This window comes from Nerophis lumbriciformis, linkage group LG15 (assembly GCF_033978685.3).
Source record: "Nerophis lumbriciformis linkage group LG15, RoL_Nlum_v2.1, whole genome shotgun sequence".
Taxonomy (NCBI): Eukaryota; Metazoa; Chordata; class Actinopteri; order Syngnathiformes; family Syngnathidae; genus Nerophis; species Nerophis lumbriciformis.
In genome coordinates, this window is record NC_084562.2 from 9,290,354 (window position 1) to 9,308,942 (window position 18,589).

An 18,589-nucleotide genomic window follows, 5' to 3' on the forward strand; every position below is an offset into this window, starting at 1 on the left:
TTAGCTAGCTTGCAAAATAGAAGCAAACACTCTTACTGAGGTTGAGATGCATCCTCCCTCCAAATCATGCCTCCTCTTTAAATGCTCACAAATCAGAGGTACTGCCATAAAAACAAGATCTGCTTCGCAAAATGAGCAAGGTATTCATGTTTTTAACAAGAATAAGAGGAAATATCCTCAAACTTTACATGTTATCACACGAGTCACAACTATTATCGACAAGTATAATTGTCAGCGACAAATTTTGTTGTCGACTAATGGTTGCCGCCCAACATCGCATCGTGCCCCACTCTTTGAGAACTTCTCAAAGTAGACCGCCATTATAGATTATTATGTGCTTTGGTTTTATTCATTTGACATGTTTGCGTCTTCTGAAAATTACTATACATAAGCAGATATTTTTGCACTTTTTACCAAGCTAATTGAATCCACATTGCAACCCTCCAGGATGTTGCAATTGCGTCAGATGTTGTGCGGCCCGCAGAAAGAGGCACATTGTGGTTTCGAGGCATATTGTAGTTTCGAGGCACAGGGATTTTGTCAGTGTTGTGTGGCCATACATTTTAAAGTAAAAGAGACAACAGCGTACAATGTCAAACGCAGTTGGCATTTTACAAAAGTACTATATCAATGCTGCAGTACAGTACCAGAATGCACTCTGCGTATTTACAAAGCAAACACGCTGAAACAAGGTAACAGTCTATTTTAGTAGGGAGCTCATGCTGTCTTATATGCTCGACTTGAAAAATTTTTTTTTATTCAAACACATGGAGCCATGTGAAAATATGTTAGCATGCTATCTATTGCACCTCACAGTTCGATTACGATTCAGGGGTGATGATTTGATTATAAATCGATTATTTATACATCTATAATTATTATATTGTATATTAGTATTATATCGTATACTGTTGTATGTTAATGTATTCTAAATGTGTTATATTTAATTATTAATATGTCTACAAGGCTCCTCCTTTGGCTACTGACATATGCAGTATTGCATCATTTCCGGGTTTTGGATGTTATTGTGCATATACCTGTATATAGAAGACTAGATACTTGATAGTTGTAGCTGCCTGATACATAAATACATGTCTCTACTTGGCAAGCAGGCACCTGTGCTAAAACCACAAAAACGTGTGACAACTATCAACTCATTTGTATCTATGGTTAAAAATGTTACAGGCTGCACTATATCAGTATTATTGTTTTTCAGGATTTATTAATCTATCGTATTTTCCGGACTATAGAGCGCACCGGGGATGTAAACCGCATCCACTACATTTCAAAAGAAAAAAATATTTTCCCGTAGCTGCCAGACTATAAGCCACAGATATATATATACTGTATATATACAGTATATATATATATATATATATATATATATATATATATATATATATATATATATATATATATATATATATATATACGTTGTGAAATTAGTTGTTTACACAGAAACATTTTGTACATTTTTATTTCCATACTCTAATTGTTTCCAAACGATGTCTGTAACAGGGCAGTAAAACGATTCATCAAACAAAACAAAGGTCTTCGTCATGGACCCACTAGCTGCGGTGGCTAGCTTTCCAATCAGCTAAAGGGAATCAATAAGTCCAGACTGAAGTTTTGGTGAATTTACAAAACTGAAAAAATACAAAAAGAATGCCATTGTAAGTTAATACTACTAACAAAGACACTCATAAATGTGTTAGCATTGTAGCTAATGCTAACAACGCTACCTTCATTAAATTACTATAGCACGTACAAATATGCATGAAAACAGCCCTACTGACATCATACATGGGACAATTTAGTAATTGTAAATAGTTTTAGTTATATTGTAAAACTTACAAACATTGCTTGGAGTTATGAATGAAGAATCAATATGCATAGGAACTCTAAGGACATCTAGAAGACGGAACAGGACTTCTACCTCCGGTTGAAAGCTCAGTCTAAACAGAAGGGCAATGCAGCATCTACAGCACCTCCAGTGAGCAAACTCGTTTAACAGATGGCGCCATAGCACAAACAATAACCCAGCTATTCAGTGTATTTGCTGTGGTTCTTAAAAAAAACTAAACTATTTGCTTTATGACAGTCAGCAAACAAAAATCCATAAATTAGCCGCACCGTTTTATAAGCCGAGTAAAAAAAGTTGCGGTTTATAGTCCAGAATTTGCGGTACTTGCTAATTTCCTCTGCTGTTCCTGTTAGCCTTCTGTTGAAGTGTACAAAGTATTTATTATTTTATTGTTTCACTACATCACATTTAAGCTAGTCTAGCGGCGTGGCTAGCATAGCTTGTCTTCTTCTCCCTTCTTTGTGTGTGTTCGCGCTAACCCAGTTAGCACAACATTATGAAAATGTTAGCTAATGGTATCCCATTGTTAGTAAGAACCAAACCGAAAACTAAAATTTACAGAACATCAGCATTAATAATGCATTTTAGAACTATCTGTTTTGCTATTTTTAACATGTAAATAATTGATAGTTGGACATTTGTCCATCGATTCATAAATTGTCTACCTTCTAATTCAGATGCATCAGAGAATCTATCATTTTTCCATATTTAGTATTAGTGCGTCTGCCTCACAATACCAAGGTCCTGAGTAATCGTGAGTTCAATCCCGGCCTCGGGATCTTTCTGTGTGGAGTTTGCATGTTCTCCCCGTGACTGCGTGGGTTCCCTCCGGGTACTCCGGCTTCCTCTCACCTCCAAAGACATGCACCTGGGGATAGGTTGATTGGCAACACTAAATTGGCCCTAGTGTGTGAATGTGAGTGTGAATGTTGTCTGTCTTATCTGTGTTGGCCCTGCGATGAGGTGGCGACTTGTCCAGGGTGTACCCCGCCTTCCGCCCGATTGTAGCTGAGATAGGCTCCAGCGCCCCCCGCGACCCCGAAGGGAATAAGCGGTAGAAAATGGATGGATAGTATAAACAGTTGGTATGTTTATGCTAACGAGTTGTTTGTCTAAATATCAAACACCCGTTCTCTAATTAATACCTTTGTAAATGCATTTTACACTGTTTTTAGGCTACTCTGTTGTTGTTGTTGTTGTACTTTCTCTAATCTACTAATTTCATTATTGCACACATGGTAAAAGTAAGATTTCACTCTGTTGATGATGTGCATTTCTTAGGAAAAAAGAATAAAGATTATGGAAAGCAGAAAAGTTGTTGCTTATTTATACTATTTTCCCTAAAATATGCATTCAGGCTATGAAGTTTCTTTTATCGGATTAATCAGTTAATCAAAAAAAAACTAATTGATCGATTTGTAAAATAATTGACAGCTGCAGCCCAACTCACAAGTGGAGTTGGAACCCCTTGTCTGTCAGTCTATTATTATTTGTGTGTTTTTTTTCATTGATAAGAAGACCTTAATGCATTGAAACCACATGTGGCATCTTGTTTTCAACAAAACAACTTTCCCACAAAAATGTACAGTCTTCCTGCTGCGGTTTTGGATTGTGCTCACCGCTCCAGAGTGTCAATGTATTTTGGCGATTCACTTCTGTGTAACAGTGACTCGCTAAAACGTGGATTGGTTTTCATTTTAACAATATTTTTGCCAAGTTACTTGTGAGACATTTGGGAGTAATGCAGTCTTGTTGTGGACTGAATACTAACAGCTGCACTTCAAACAGTGTTTGATGTCTGTCTTCCTGTATTGAAAATCCCTAAACTATTGTGACTTGTCAGTTAGTTGGATTGATTTCACTGTCTTTAAACCACAAAAGAATAAATGATGTATTCTTATAATTTCCGTATCATTGCCGTGTATTCATTCATAAAATGGAAATGATCTTTACTCCCAAAGGTTTGGTAGTAGTTTATGCCACTTTAAAATAACTACCATATTGTCTGGACTATAAGGCACACTTACAATCATTTTTCCCCCTCAAAACTCGACGATGCACCTTATAACCTAGTGCGCATATTGTACGGACTAATTTTGGTTTTGCTTACCGACCTCGAAGCAATTTTATTTGGTACATGATGTAATGACAAATGTGACCAGTAGATGGCAGTCAAACATAAGAGATACGTGTAGACTGAAATATGATAGCAATATGACTCAAGTAAACAACACCAACATTTTATGTTCCATTGAAAATATAGAACATTACACACGGCACTCAAAGGTTGATCAAAATGTTTTAGTACGACTTTGGTAAGCTATGAAGACGCACCGCTTGATGGATTGTCGGCGCATTAAACATACAAGTATTATTATGGTGAGTGTATAAGGTAAGACATATTAGCTGGCGTTTTGTTTCGCAATATTATGCAAAAGCTACTTTCTGGTACCTGCTGATCTGTATTTGGGATCTGCATAATTCTGAAAAATTCCGCAGTCCGCCTTTGTAGTCCGTGCCGACACCATAGTCGATAAGCTTCTTTTTTCCCCCTCTATCTTCATGTTATGGGGCATTCACCCTCTGCTGTTGCCATTTCTAATAGGAAGTAGCGTAAAGTTCTTACTTATATCTGTCTGTAAACTCACCATGAAAGCGCTAAAACATACCGGTGTAGTGAGTTTACATTATTCACCTAAGGAACTTTAGTTATTAGAGAGTTCCAGTCGAACGGTTTTTCACGGGGACACATTTTCGGCCTTGTTGTTGCTAGTGAGCCACGGATGAGGAGATGCTGCTCCGTTATTGATTTAAGTAGCCACGTAAATAAGACCACCCACAAAACGGCGCATCCGGAAGTGACTGTCAGAAAGCGGCTTGAAGATGACTTGTAAAACATAATCTATGCAACATTTTGACCAAAGAACCACCATTATGTAGACCAGTGATTTTCAACCAGTGTGCCGCGGCACACTAGGGTGCCGTGAGATTGTCAGGTGTGCCGTTGGAAATTATGTAATATCTCCTAATTAACCATTGTCGGGTGTCTGTGCTATAATAAAGTGCGGCAGATATTGTAATACTCTTCTATTTCAGTAGGTGTCAGCAGAGGGCGATAAATACTTGTAAAGACAATCGAGTTAGCGCTGCGCGACACGTGACAGTGACAGTTTGGGATCGCAGCAAGAGGAGGCGAGCAAGTGACAGTGATGGAGAAGTTTTTGAGAAGGGAAAATGCAAATGCCGAACAGGGTCCTGGACAAAATTCTGACCCAGATGAAGGCCCTAGTATGAGTGGTCGACAAAATAAAAAAGACAAGACGGTGAGCTTGAGGCAATACAGCGAAAGCTATCTTTCATTTGGATTTACTTTCACCGGGGATGCGACAGCACCGACTCCGCAGTGCTTGGTGTGTGGTGAGTTTTTGATTGATTGATTGAAACTTTTATTAGTAGATTTCACAGTACAGTACATATTCCGTACAATTGACCACTAAATGGTAACACTCGAATAAGTTTCTCAACTTGTTTAAGTCGGGGTCCACGTTAATCAATTCATGGTAAAAGAAAGGAGCTATCCAATAGCGCCATTTTGCCAAGCAAGCTTAAACGCCATCTCCAAATGAAACACCCTTCTGTTCAAAACAAGCCGATGGACTATTTTGTACGCTTACGTACAAACAATGAGAAACAGGCAACTTTTCTGAGAAAAACCACAAAGCTAAACGAGAGAGCCCTCAAAGCTAGCTACCTTGTTGTTGAACTCGTAGCTAAATCAAAAAAGTCCCACACTGTGGCAGAAACATTAATACTGCCAGCTTGTAAAGCCATTGTAAATTAGATGCTCAGGCCCAAGTTTCACACTAGGTGAGTAGAAATACATTTAGAAACTATATTATTAAAGGGGAACATTATCACCAGACCTATGTGAGCGTCAATATATACCTTGATGTTGCAGAAAAAAGACCATATATTTTTTTAACCGATTTTCGAACTCTAAATGGGTGAATTTTGTCAAATTAAACGCCTTTCTATTACTCGCTCTCGGAGCGATGACGTCACAGCGTGACGTCACATCGGGAAGCAATCCGCCATTTTCTCAAACACATTACAAACACCGAGTCAAATCAGCTCTGTTATTTTCCGTTTTTTCGACTGTTTTCCGTACCTTGGAGACATCATGCCTCGTCAGTGTGTTGTCGGAGGGTGTAACAACACGAACAGGGACGGATTCAAGTTGCACCAGTGGCCCAAAGATGCGAAAGTGGCAAGAAATTGGACGTTTGTTCCGCACACTTTACCGACGAAAGCTATGCTACGACAGAGATGGCAAGAATGTGTAGATATCCTGCGACACTCGAAGCAGATGCATTTCCAACTGGACTGGACAGATCAGCTTTCAGGAAAAGAGAGTGGATGAGGGTATGTCTACAGAATATATTAATTGATGAAAACTGGGCTGTCTGCACTCTCAAAGTGCATGTTGTTGCCAAATGTATTTCATATGCTGTAAACCTAGTTCATAGTTGTTAGTTTCCTTTAATGCCAAACAAACACATACCAATCGTTGGTTAGAAGACGATCGCTGAATTCGTCCTCGCTTTCTCCCGTGTCGCTGACTGTCGTGTCGTTTTCGTCGTTTTCGCTTGCATACGGTTCAAACCGATATGGCTCAATAGCTTCAGTTTCTTCTTCGATTTCGTTTTCGCTACCTGCCTCCACACTACAACCATCCGTTTCAATACATGCGTAATCTGTTGAATCGCTTAAGCCGCTGAAATCCGAGTCTGAATCCGAGGTAATGTCGCTATACCTTGCTGTTCTATCCGCCATGTTTGTTTGTATTGGCATCACTGTGTGACGTCACAGAAAAATGGACGGGTGTATATAACGATGGTTAAAATCAGGCACTTTTAACCTTTTTTTAGGGATATTGCGTGATGGGTAAAATTTTTTAAAAAACTTCGAAAAATAAAATAAGCCACTGGGAACTGATTTTTAATGGTTTTAACCCTTCTGAAATTGTGAAAATTTTCCCCCTTATCTATATGTTTTATATACTGTGTTAAGAGTGTCATTTTGGTTGGTGGTGTGCCGCAGGATTTTGTAAATGTAAAAAGTGTGCCGTGGCTCAAAAAAGGTTGCAAATCACTGATGTAGACCACAAGGACGTGTTTTCAATTTAGAAAACAAATAATAATGATATGACTCCTTTAATGCGCCCTATAATCCGGTGTGCCTTATATATGAAAAAAGATTGAAAATAGCACTATGGTCCGGAAAATACGGTAATTTGCATAATATGAGACTGATATTTCTCGTCCACAAATAAAATGCTTCATGTTGGTCGGTTATACAAATGCTGTCTTGTAATTAGACCCTAAACTAAAGCACTAAGAGTTCATCTTGTCACTCAACTACCTTCTCTCAAACTACATCCTACCACAGTCAGCTGCCTAAGATCCTTGCCAGCTGTTGAAGGCTTTTTCGAGCAGGTCTTTATCAGGATACATGGTGTCAATCCTATTTACCACTCTGCACACATGATAAATCAATATTTATACAATTTCTTAAGCCTTGGTGAAACAAGATGCTTGCCACTGAGTGTCACTGCGATTTTGTGAAAAACATACTTACCAATGTCATTTTCTACATTTGCTATAAACCCCAGGCAGGGGAACAGTCTGAACTATAACTGGTGCTGGAGAGAAATATATAGATCATGTTTAACATTGACAAGGGGAAGTGGTGATGAAGGAAGGAGAGAGGGAAAATGGGGCGAGCAAAAAATCTTTCTTTAGCTAATAAAATGCTCTGAGGGACGGAAGCTGCCAGCCAGCATTCCTGTGCCATTAGATAAGTTAGCTCACTGCAGCCTTCACTTTCTCCGCAGTGCTGAAGTGGCAAACTGAGGTCACCGTCGTCGTCGAGGGTGATGAATTTAGAACGTTATTAAGCAATGTGGTACTCCTAATCCTCAGAAAGTGGTTATATGATGATTTGCTTTTAAATGAATGCACGTAGTCAACCATTCGTGACTTTTCTTTTCCATCACTGCACTGCAAGCTTCCTATTTCTACACTTTTCCTTACATGATAGTGACATTTTAAGAACTCGGAAAGTGTCGCCTCATGAACAGTTACTTGGTTACACAAAAAAATAGCGGTGACAGAAGCGGTGATCTAAGTTTAGATTTCAAACGCGAGGTCGGATATCAGACACAGGATAGGCTCAAGCTGAGTGTCACACTTGTCTAATAGCTGCCCAGAAGTGACAGATTACAGTAATGCCAATGAAGTCACTCTGCTTTTCTGGACTGTTGGTGCAATCAGCTAAATTAAGTAGTTCACACCACACAATTAATAAACTTAAGAGCTCATATTGCTTTAAAGAGCCGTACAGACCAGAGACGTGGTATTTCCATTAAGGCACAGTCGAAGAGGAATGTCAAACATTATAAACAATTATCCTTCAGGGAAATCTCCTGGACTGTGAAATGGTTTAAATAGAAAATGTGCTGACTGTATAATCCCTGGTAACTTGAGTTGGACCTTTCCCAGAAGGACTTTCTGTCATGCAGGTTGAACAATCCTGAATGGTACTATAGTTTAAATCAGGGTTTTGCTGTTGATACAGTGTTGAAGTAGTCAAAATACTGTAATAGTTTGATATTACGTGATATTCTATGTAATCCGATCGTTGAGTCCAGTTCAGTTTCAGTTTATTTCGAACATGCATACGATACAATGTAATGCATCACACAATTCCAGTTGTTTCATTACAGCACGTCCGAAAAAGGAGTAGGAAGAAGCAGAGCTTATTGAATCCTACCCCTTTTCATACCATAGCAATTTTATCCTATGTCCTTGTTCTCTGTAACAGAACAGTGAATAAATAAATAATAGACCATAGTAAGCAAACAAATATTAAATACATAAATAATCTTTGTCTCAATAAAAAAAAAAAAAAAGGTTTAAAACGTTCATCATAATTATTGTTCGGTGTACTTTGTGAACACTTGTAGTTTGAACAAGTCTCTTAAACTAAATCATATTGGTGCTTTGTTTGATTTCTTTGGTTAATCCGTTCCATCGTTTAATTCCACATACAGATATACTAAAGGTTTTAAGTGTTGTACGAGCATACAAATGTTTTAATTTAGATTTTCCTCTAAGGTTATATTTATACAAATTGTTGTACATTCTTGGATAGCAGGTTACAGTTTGCTTTATACATCATTTTAGCTGTTTGCAAATGCACCAAATCGTTGGAATTTTAATAATTGTGATTTAATAAATAAAGGGTTTGTATGTTCTCTATATCCAACATTATGTCTTATTTCGTGCCATAAACCCCAAGTTTTCACCTGTTTACATTGTGTAGACTGGGGTGTAGGACTAGCTAACAAACCAAATCTATTATGCGTCTTAGCCGGCTCACCGTATAGCTTGTAAGTCGTTCAGGGCTGCTACAAACTGGGCTAGTTAGCTCAATATGTCTCATGCTGACAGGCGTGTCCACGGCATCTAAAGTTACGAAGTTACTCCATTTTATCTGGCGGACATGTTCCTCTAGCTGGGACAACCTCTCCATAAGATGGGTGCAAGAAGAAGACAAAGCCATACTATTGGTTTTTCCTTCACCGAGTCCAGTTCTTGTTGTCTTTGAAGCGGGGGGCTTTGGACCGAAGCTAGCTTAGCTCCGCCAACTTAACAGCTGGCTAGCTGAAAGCACTAACTATCCATTCACATCACGTCTGATTTGGGGAACATTTTTATTGGATTCTTTGGAAAAGAGAAGGGTAAAAAAATGAGGATTTCTATATATAGCGATCTCAGGAATAATGCGATCGGTATTTTATGGACCCCAATGATCGTGTTATATCGAACTTTGAGTGTACGTAGCATTGTATTGATGCAAATAGGCCAGATACACAGTATTTATTATTTATATACTTCTCTTTTCTTACAGGAATGTTGGTGGTGAATGTTACTTGGAGAAACAAGACGTACGTGGGCACTCTGTTGGATTGTACACGGCATGACTGGGCTCCGCCTCGGTAAGACACTACTACTTTGTATTCTCAGTTTTGTGTAATGCCTGTGACTGTGCGTCAAACTAAGTGAATGGTTACATTTCAAGGTACGCTGAAATTGTATTTCTCTGGACAGATTATAGTAACTGCAAAGTTAGACTACAAAAATCCCAGCAGAAATTTAAAATGAGACTGCTACTAGTTTAAGACCAACTTGGTGACTTTTATAGGCTTAGCCTCTCAAACTATTGTAACTTTGTTAGTAAGCCTGGGCCTTAGTCAATAAATAAATTAATCAAAACATAAATGACAATGAACTTAATTTGTGTGTTTGCTTTCTTCGTGTTTTGCTTTCAAACAGGAGGTTTCACTCTGTGCATCGCTCTTAGTACCCGGCTGCGTTCGTCAAATAGCAGAAATAAATGAAAGGAGTGAACCCTCTAGTCAGTCATCCACAGTCTTTGTCAACACAAATCAGGGGAAAAAGCATGATTACAAAGCCAAATGTCCTCTTGTGGGAATATTTTATCTTCAAACCAAAAGAGCAAGATTGGCCCATCAACATGGATGAACTAACCAACCAATATGCAAAACTTGTTGGAAAGTGATGGCGATCAAAAAAACCCCGCCCGACCCAGTTGTTCTCAGTGGGTAAAACTGCACTTGAAGATTCTTATTGACTTACTGAAGTGCAACTGAGATTGAGAATCTATTTGAGTTTTATTGTCTACCTATTTTGGACAATTAAAAAGTTATTGACATGACAATGGTAAGAATACTTGTGAAAATTAAAAGTGTATTGCCTTTGAAAGGGTTACATATGATGTTTTATGTTTACATTAGTGGTCTTTTGGTTTCAAAATAATTGCTGACAATACTATTGTTTATCGGCAATAATTTGCGGGAAAATGTTGTCCAGCAAAATGTGTTCTTGTCCCAAGCCTAGTTGGCAGTAGAGCTGTCTTTAATGATTTTCACAGTCGGATCTGATTTGTTAGATTTTGCCCGACATCAACAATCAGTCATATAATTAAGGCCTCGGTTTTTTAAAGTTGTTTTTTCAATGGTGATGGATCAACACAAATAAACAAATTGGGATTATGTATAGTACTAAACACTGGTCACTAAGTTTTAGCAACATCAAATTAATATATATATATATATATATATATAGGATAACTGCAGCCGGAACTCGGTGGTAATGTTAAATAACTTAAACGTATAAACGTAATTGTCTTTTGGAGAAAGCACAACAATGTGTGAACAAAATGAGATATTCAGTTGCGGTGTGATTGTATGTCTGACTAACACAGCCTGAAAAAAGAGGCACATCTCCTGCTAGCAGGCTTATAATTACTAAACTGATAAGCAGCAGAAAATGACTACAACTCACTGATGCATCTTTTTTGCAATACTGTCTAAGTTCTGGTGTGCAACTTGAGCTTTGGCTTATTTTACACTCTTATTAGGCTTCTTATAAGGACTTAATTGTTATGGATTTGTTTTCTCTTCCTACTACACTTCCTACAGGAAAGGCTTAAGTTTTAAGTATACAGTATGATAGGGAAAAGTAGGTCTTTTTTAATCCCTAAGTAGGAGCATAGAAAACTTCAGTTTTATTGGGATCACATTCAGTCTTTAAGTTTTTATAAAATGTTTTTTTTTTCTTATCTGTCAATATCACTTAAAATACTCAAGTTGATGTAATTTGACAATGGATATTGTTTACATTTTTACAAATACTAATACCAAATGGGTACTTCTGAAACATGATTTTGTGACGTGCAAGTTGAACTGAATTGTAATTTAATACTTCAATAATGTAAGTAAACAGCAAAGTAAAACAAATCCACAATATGGACTAAAACCCACAACATCACATCACAGCAAAGCCAAAATAATTACAGAACACAGCGAATGTGCAAAAAAAAAGAAGCTTGTTTAGGTTATTTAATTAAACTTATTCTGCCAGACAATATTTTGCATGCAGCGCTTTTATTGTGAAGGCCGCAAAAGTGTGGTTGGTCTTTTGGGGGTCCGACGGCTGCTGTGTTTTAACGAGAGGCAAGGCTGTGCTCAAATAAAAAAAGTTGAGTTCCTGCCTGCTGTCCTTTGTTCCAATCAAGCCTGCTCAACATCAGTACTCAATTTACAAGACCCTCAGTCCCACTTGTGTTGTGAAGTTCCTTTTTTATTTATGTACTGTACATATGTTGTTTACACTAAAGCAGGGGTGTTAAACTTGTTTTTATTGCGTTTGCAGTAAAGACTGCCTTCAGAAGGCCCTCCTTTTTTATTTAAAATACGCATGCAGTTAACCTGTGATTAATCATGATGAATCAAAATTCAAGTGTGATGCATCTGATTTATTTCTTTTTTTTTTTAATATATCATTTGACAACACTTACATAAATGTTTAATCATCTCATGGTATCATTGCACAATTGCCCATGCGTTTGATTATTCGAGTTTTTTATGTACCTCTACATATTGATGGATAACTTGCTTTGAAATTATAAGTACCGGTAAAGGTTTATTTATTTTTATCTTTACAAAAAATGTTTACTATAGACATAATAATAATAATAATAATAATAATAATAACAATAATAACAATAAAAGTAGAAGTAGGAAGAAGAGAGCTTATTTAATCCTACCCCCTTTTCCATTACACAGCAATTGTTAACACTTTTGTTCACTTCCTATTCTCAATTCATTCACAAAATACTCCATAAATAATAACATTCAAAAAAATTAATAAATAGTGAAGTAAGTTGTATTTCATACAGTGAGATGAATCAGATTATCAATAGGTTCAGAATGTTTATCATGGTTCTTCTTCTTGGTATTTTGTAAACACTTTGAGTTTGGACAGTTTCTTAAACTGCATCATATCAGTGCATTGTTTGATTTCTTTACGTAATCCATTTCATCATTTAATTGATATACTAAATGTTTTAAGTGTTGTACATGCATACAAATGTTTTAAGTTACTTTTTTTCTTTGAGGTTATATTTCTCTTATTTTGTTGAGAAGAACTGTTGTACGTTCTTGGGTAGCAGGTTATATGAAGTATATATACATACATAATATTTATCATTTGCTTTGTACATAATTTGAGCTGTTTGCAAATTCACTATATCGTGGAATTTAAATATTTTCGATTCAATAATTGAAGGGTTGGAATGTTCTCTATATCCAACATTATGTATTATCCTAACTGATCTTTTTTGTAACACGGTTAGTGAATGAAGCATCCTTTTGTAATTATTTCCCCATATTTCTGCACAACTCAGATATAGTAACACTAGCGAGCAGTAAAGAATATGAAGTGATTTTTGATCCAATACATATTTAGCTTTATTCATTGTTGAAGTATTTCTTGCCACTTTGTTGTATATTTTTGCATGAGATTTTCAGTTAAATTTATCAAATTATTATACGAATTGACTGGCATTCTTAAGTTGGTAATTATTTTATCCGGAGTAGATCTGTTTGCATTTAGACTCACCAAACTTTTTTGTTGTTGTTGCAGTTTTTGTGAATCCCCGACAAGTGACCTGGAAATGAGGAATGGCCGGGGCCGAGGTAAGCGGATGAGACCAAACAGCAACACCCCCATCAACGAGAACAGCAACTCGTCAGACAACAAAGGCGCCACCAACAACAAGACGCGTGCTGCCTCGAACACCAAGGGCCGAAGGGGAAGCCAGACTCCCTCGGAGCGTCGCACTCCACCCAACAGCAACACAGAGGATATTAAGGCCAGCCCCTCACCAGCTGGAAAACGTAAGACCAAACCTGCCTCAGACATGGAGCCCAATTCTAGCTCCGAGGACACCAAAGGCAACAAACGCATGCGGACAAACTCTAACAATGGAGGGATTGGGCTAACAGGTCTCCTCATTCCTTCTATCAAGGCTGAGCCACTTCTGCCTCCTGTTGATCGGAGCTGTCCTTCACCTGTTCTTATTGACTGCCCTCATCCCAATTGCAACAAAAAGTATAAGCACATTAATGGTCTCAAGTACCACCAAGCCCGTGCTCACACTGACGAGGATGTGAAGTTGGAATTAGATGTAGACAGTGAATACGGAGAGGACTCAACACTTCACCCTGAACCTGGGAACTGTAATGGAGCATCCATCTCACATAAAGGATCACTGTCTCCTGCCAGGTCAGTCACTCCAAAAGGAAGGAACTTTGATGTTCAAAGTCCTTCCCCGTCACCGGGCAAGTTTTGCTCAAAGCAGAGCAAAAAGAAAATTGCTGAAACTGATCCAGAAAGTGGAGGCACCCCAATGGAAGTATGTGATGATGGGGCATGCCTTACTGATGAAGCCAGTAATGATGGTATCGATGAGAAGAGAGGCTCTGATAAGTCAAAAAAAGGCAGCACAAAGGCAGATAAAATGGCTCAGAAAAATATGAAGTCACCTCGGACAGTCGGCACTGGCGCTTCAGCATCACAGCAAATGTTCTCTTTTCCACCGGGAAATCCAAATTCTTCCCCAGGACTTGCACCGGTGTTGCAAGGAATCCCGAAGAGCCCCCAAATGAAAGGAACACAACCCAAACCCCCTGCCATTGGAGATCCTCCTCCATGTAGTTCCAAAGACAAGAAGAAGAAAGACAAGAAGAAAAAGGATGGTGGAAAGGAGGCTGACAGTCCCAAGTCTCTGGCAAAGGGAGGGAAACTGGAGGAGGTAAACCCACCGTTCTCAGAGCCGTGTGATCAGGGGAATAAGGCTGAAGGGCTTCTTAATGGTTCCTCAGATCCTCATCAGAGTCGTTTGGCAAGCATTAAGGCTGAGGCTGACAAGATCTACAGTTTTTCTGATAATGCCCCAAGTCCATCCATCGGTGTAGCCAGTCGTATAGATGGCAGTGGAGTGCCACAGCCTCTTACGCCTCTCCACATGGGAAACCAGAATGGTGCTGATAACTCCTCTGTAAAAACGCACAGTCCAGCCTACTCGGACATCTCTGATGCTGGTGAGGATGGTGAGGGGAAAGTAGACGGAGTCAAAAATAGGACAGAGGACCAGTCACTCAGAGAAAGTGTCAAAAAAGCTCTTTTTCCAAATCAGACACCCAGCAAAGATTCCCCATACTATGCTGGCTATGAAACATATTACTCGCCTAATAATGTCAACCCTAGTCCTAGTGGGCCTAATGCAGGTACACCGGTGCCAGAAGGTCAGGTGAAGATTAAAAGGGAGGATGACCAGGATCAGGTTGAGGAGAAAGTCAAGATTGAGGTTCATGAGGATCGCAGACTTGATATAGTTACTGGCCAGCAGCAACAGCAGCAACAACAACAACAACAACAACAACAGCAACAGCAACAGCAACAACAGCAGCAGCAACAGCAGCAACAACCATCTGTTATTCAACAACGATCCAACATGTATATGCAACCTCTTTACTACAATCAGTATGCCTATGTACCTCCTTACGCGTATCATTCGGATCAGGCCTACCATACCCATTTAATGAACACTAACCCAGCCTATCGACAGCAGTTTGAGGAACGCCAGCGACAAATGGCAGAACAGCATCGTGCTGCAGAGAAAAAGTCTGACATTGCCCTGAAAGAAAGAGAAGCTTCCATTAAGGAGGAGTGGAAACAAAAGAGTCCAATGCAGCCAAACCTTTCCAAAACCCCCATTCAGTCTGATCTTGGAAAGACGCCACAGCCTACTAACAAATCCAGAGACTCGCCTTCTGAGGTTTCGTCCAAATCTATGGGAGGCATTAAGGGGGAAGACGCAAAGTCCCAGCAAGCTGAAGGGCTAAAGATGAAGCTGACAGAGGGACACCATGGGAAGGAGGACTTGAAGCAAGCACTGGATTCAAGATGTCAGGCTGGCACAGAGCAGACTATGTGGTACAGACAGGTAAATATGATTTTAGAAAATCATGGGTGCAAGCCAGGAGTGTGTTTTTGGTCTTGATTGAATATATAGATATCTGCATTTGTCATCTATGTTGCTTTGTTTTGACCACCAGCAGTACCCTGAGAACCAAAAGGCCTTGGAAAGTGAACACCAGCACCAACAACCACGATGGAAGGATGAAAGAGACAGAGAACGGGAACGTGATAGGAAATCAAAGGACGAAAGGTGCAGACATAAGGACAGTCAAAGTGGGCTCAAGGAGGAGAGCAAAGAAAGTACTGACCCTCGGATACATTCTGAGGAACTTCGGATGCTGAGCAAAGACTCGCGTACAAATCCCCACTTGCAGTTCTCATCACCACTAGCGCAGCATCAAGGATACATGCCCTACATGCATGGTTACCCCTATGGACAAGGTTATGATCCCAACCACCCTGGTTACAGGGGCATGCCTTCGGTCATGATGCAGAACTACCCAGGTAGGACAAAACATCCATGGTTACATTATGCGTAAAATATAGGAAGTTGTAAGCTGGCAAATTATGTTTTTTATTTTATTTGAATAACTTTGGTATGAGTCTTGTATTTTAACACTTAGTTACCATGCCCAACGACTGATTTTATTATTGACCCAAATGTAGTACTGCTGTGTTTTTAGTTTCCCAGTTTGCATTATTGTTGAGTCCCTTTGCGATGTGCGTAAATCTATATGTATAAAATATGTAACATCTGTTAAAAAAAAGAAAAAAAAAGAATCTGAAACATCCTCAGTAATCGAGAACAGATGGATCAGATCTTGCCTTCTCTCAATGTTTTAAAGAGAAACTGCACTTTTTTTTAAATTTTGCCTATCCCTCACGATCATTATGAAAGAAAAGAAGACAAATGGTTTCGTTTTTTCCGTCTTCTGACATAAAAATGGGCTTGTACTAGGTGGTTAGCAATGCAGCTAATGGGAGCAATCAATTCTACCTCTCAATCACTTTAAAAATGTATTAAAAAACATCAACAATACTTCATTTTCGTTCCGTAACCTGTATAATAACCAAGCTGTAGCGATATTGTTATTGTAAGAGCGAACGATGAAGAACTCTTTTTCTAGCGTAGTAACACATTAGTGTTCTTCGGTATTAGACATAAAAGCTAGCTACGGCAAGAGATAAGCTAGCTTCTACAACAACACAAAACACGTTTGAGTTTGTAATACACAACACTGCGATATGACACCAATTTGTACTGACTGAAAAACATGAACAATCATATTCCGTATCTAAAGTATTAGTCCACATGTTGTGTTTGTAAACTGCTGAGCTAGCCAGACAGCGTATGTACTGTAGTTGTACTAACATGCATGGCGTGTATCATGATTGATATTCCAATCCAATCCACTTTATTTGTATAGCACATTTAAACAACAACATTTTTCCAAAGTGATAATATTAAAATATTATCCTTAGCTCCACCAATGACTGAATAAAAACAAAAAATAAATACATATAAAACCAATATAAAAAACAATATAAAATAAATATGATTAAAAACGATTTTAAAGGGTAAAACCAATTAAAACAGTAAATAGAAATCAAAATTTTAAAAACACAGAGGACAACAGAGGACCACACAACTTACGTAGTGTTAAAAGCCAGAGAATAAAAGTGGGTCTTAAGACGAGACTTAAAACACTCCACTGTGGGAGCAGTTCAAACATGGAGGGGCAGAGTGTTCCAGAGCTTAGGGCCGACCACAGAGAAGGCCCTGTCTCCCCTGGTTTTAAGTCTGGTCTTGGGCACTACGAGCTGGAACTGGCTCTCGGACCTCAGAGCGCGCGCAGGATTGTAAATTTGGATGAGGTCCGAGATATACTGAGGTGCTAGTCCATGTAAAGCTATAAAAACAAACAGCAAGGTTTTAAAATCAATTCTAAAATGAACAGGGAGCCAGTGCAAACTCTCAAGAATTGGGGTTATATGCTGGCGTTTCCTGGCCCCTGTTAAAAGTCGTGCTGCCGCGTTCTGGACTAAGTGCAACCGGGAGAGAGCTTTTTGGCTAATGCCAGCATAAAGTGCATTGCAGTAGTCCAGGCGACTTGAAATAAAAGCATGCACAACTTGTTCAAAAAGGTTAAAAGATAAAAACGGTTGTACCTTTGCTATAAGACGAAGATGATAAAAACACGATTTTAAAACGCCATTGACTTGTTTGTCAAGTTTAAAATCGCTGTCTATAGTGACGCCAAGGCTGGTGACTTTGGGACGCACATAATTTTGCAATGGTCGCAAGTCAGTGAGGGCCGGACCAAAAACTAAAATTTCCGTGTTTCCCTCATTCATTATTAAAAACTTCTGGGCTAACCAAGCCTTGACGTCGCATAGACAGTTGAGAAGGGGTGTCAGGGCGCCGTGGCCTTTTGAAATAGGCATATAAATTATATGTATTAAAGATATTAAAGTGACTCACTCGATTGACAGTTGTTCCTCTAGTCCAGCTGACCGGGTCCAGCTGACCGGGGACGTTTCCTTTTGTTTTTGGGTAAGCAATCCATTTATGTCGCAATAGCTTGTTTCCAAGTTCCATATTTATAGCGTCAAAATGGCTTTCATCCCCCTCTCGGCTTCCGTCAGCTCCGTCTCACTCTTCCTTTGTGCTCGCTTCTATAAGCAGCAGTATATTTAGCTTCAAAAGTATGCATTTGTAAATCCTCATTTGTCCAAAAATAGTGGTCTTTGTTGTCTGTTACCAAGTCTGCCATGATTAGAAAACACACGCGTGTTTGTTTCCGGAAGTAGGAAC

At 38.9% G+C, this 18,589-nt stretch overlaps 1 protein-coding gene across 3 annotated transcripts in view; it reads left to right on the forward strand.

The window, feature by feature from the left end:
- Positions 1 to 18,589, forward strand: part of znf609b (zinc finger protein 609b) — a 162,116-nt gene that overhangs the window by 131,208 nt on the left and 12,319 nt on the right. For 2 of the 3 annotated variants that reach the window (XM_061974896.2, XM_061974898.2), the window contains exons 4-6: positions 9,836 to 9,923; positions 13,435 to 15,799; positions 15,912 to 16,278. In XM_061974896.2, the coding sequence (XP_061830880.2) occupies positions 9,836 to 9,923; positions 13,435 to 15,799; positions 15,912 to 16,278 (2,820 nt within the window). The remainder of the gene's footprint in view (positions 1 to 9,835; positions 9,924 to 13,434; positions 15,800 to 15,911; positions 16,279 to 18,589) is intronic. The other variant, XM_061974899.2, reaches the window with a different exon arrangement.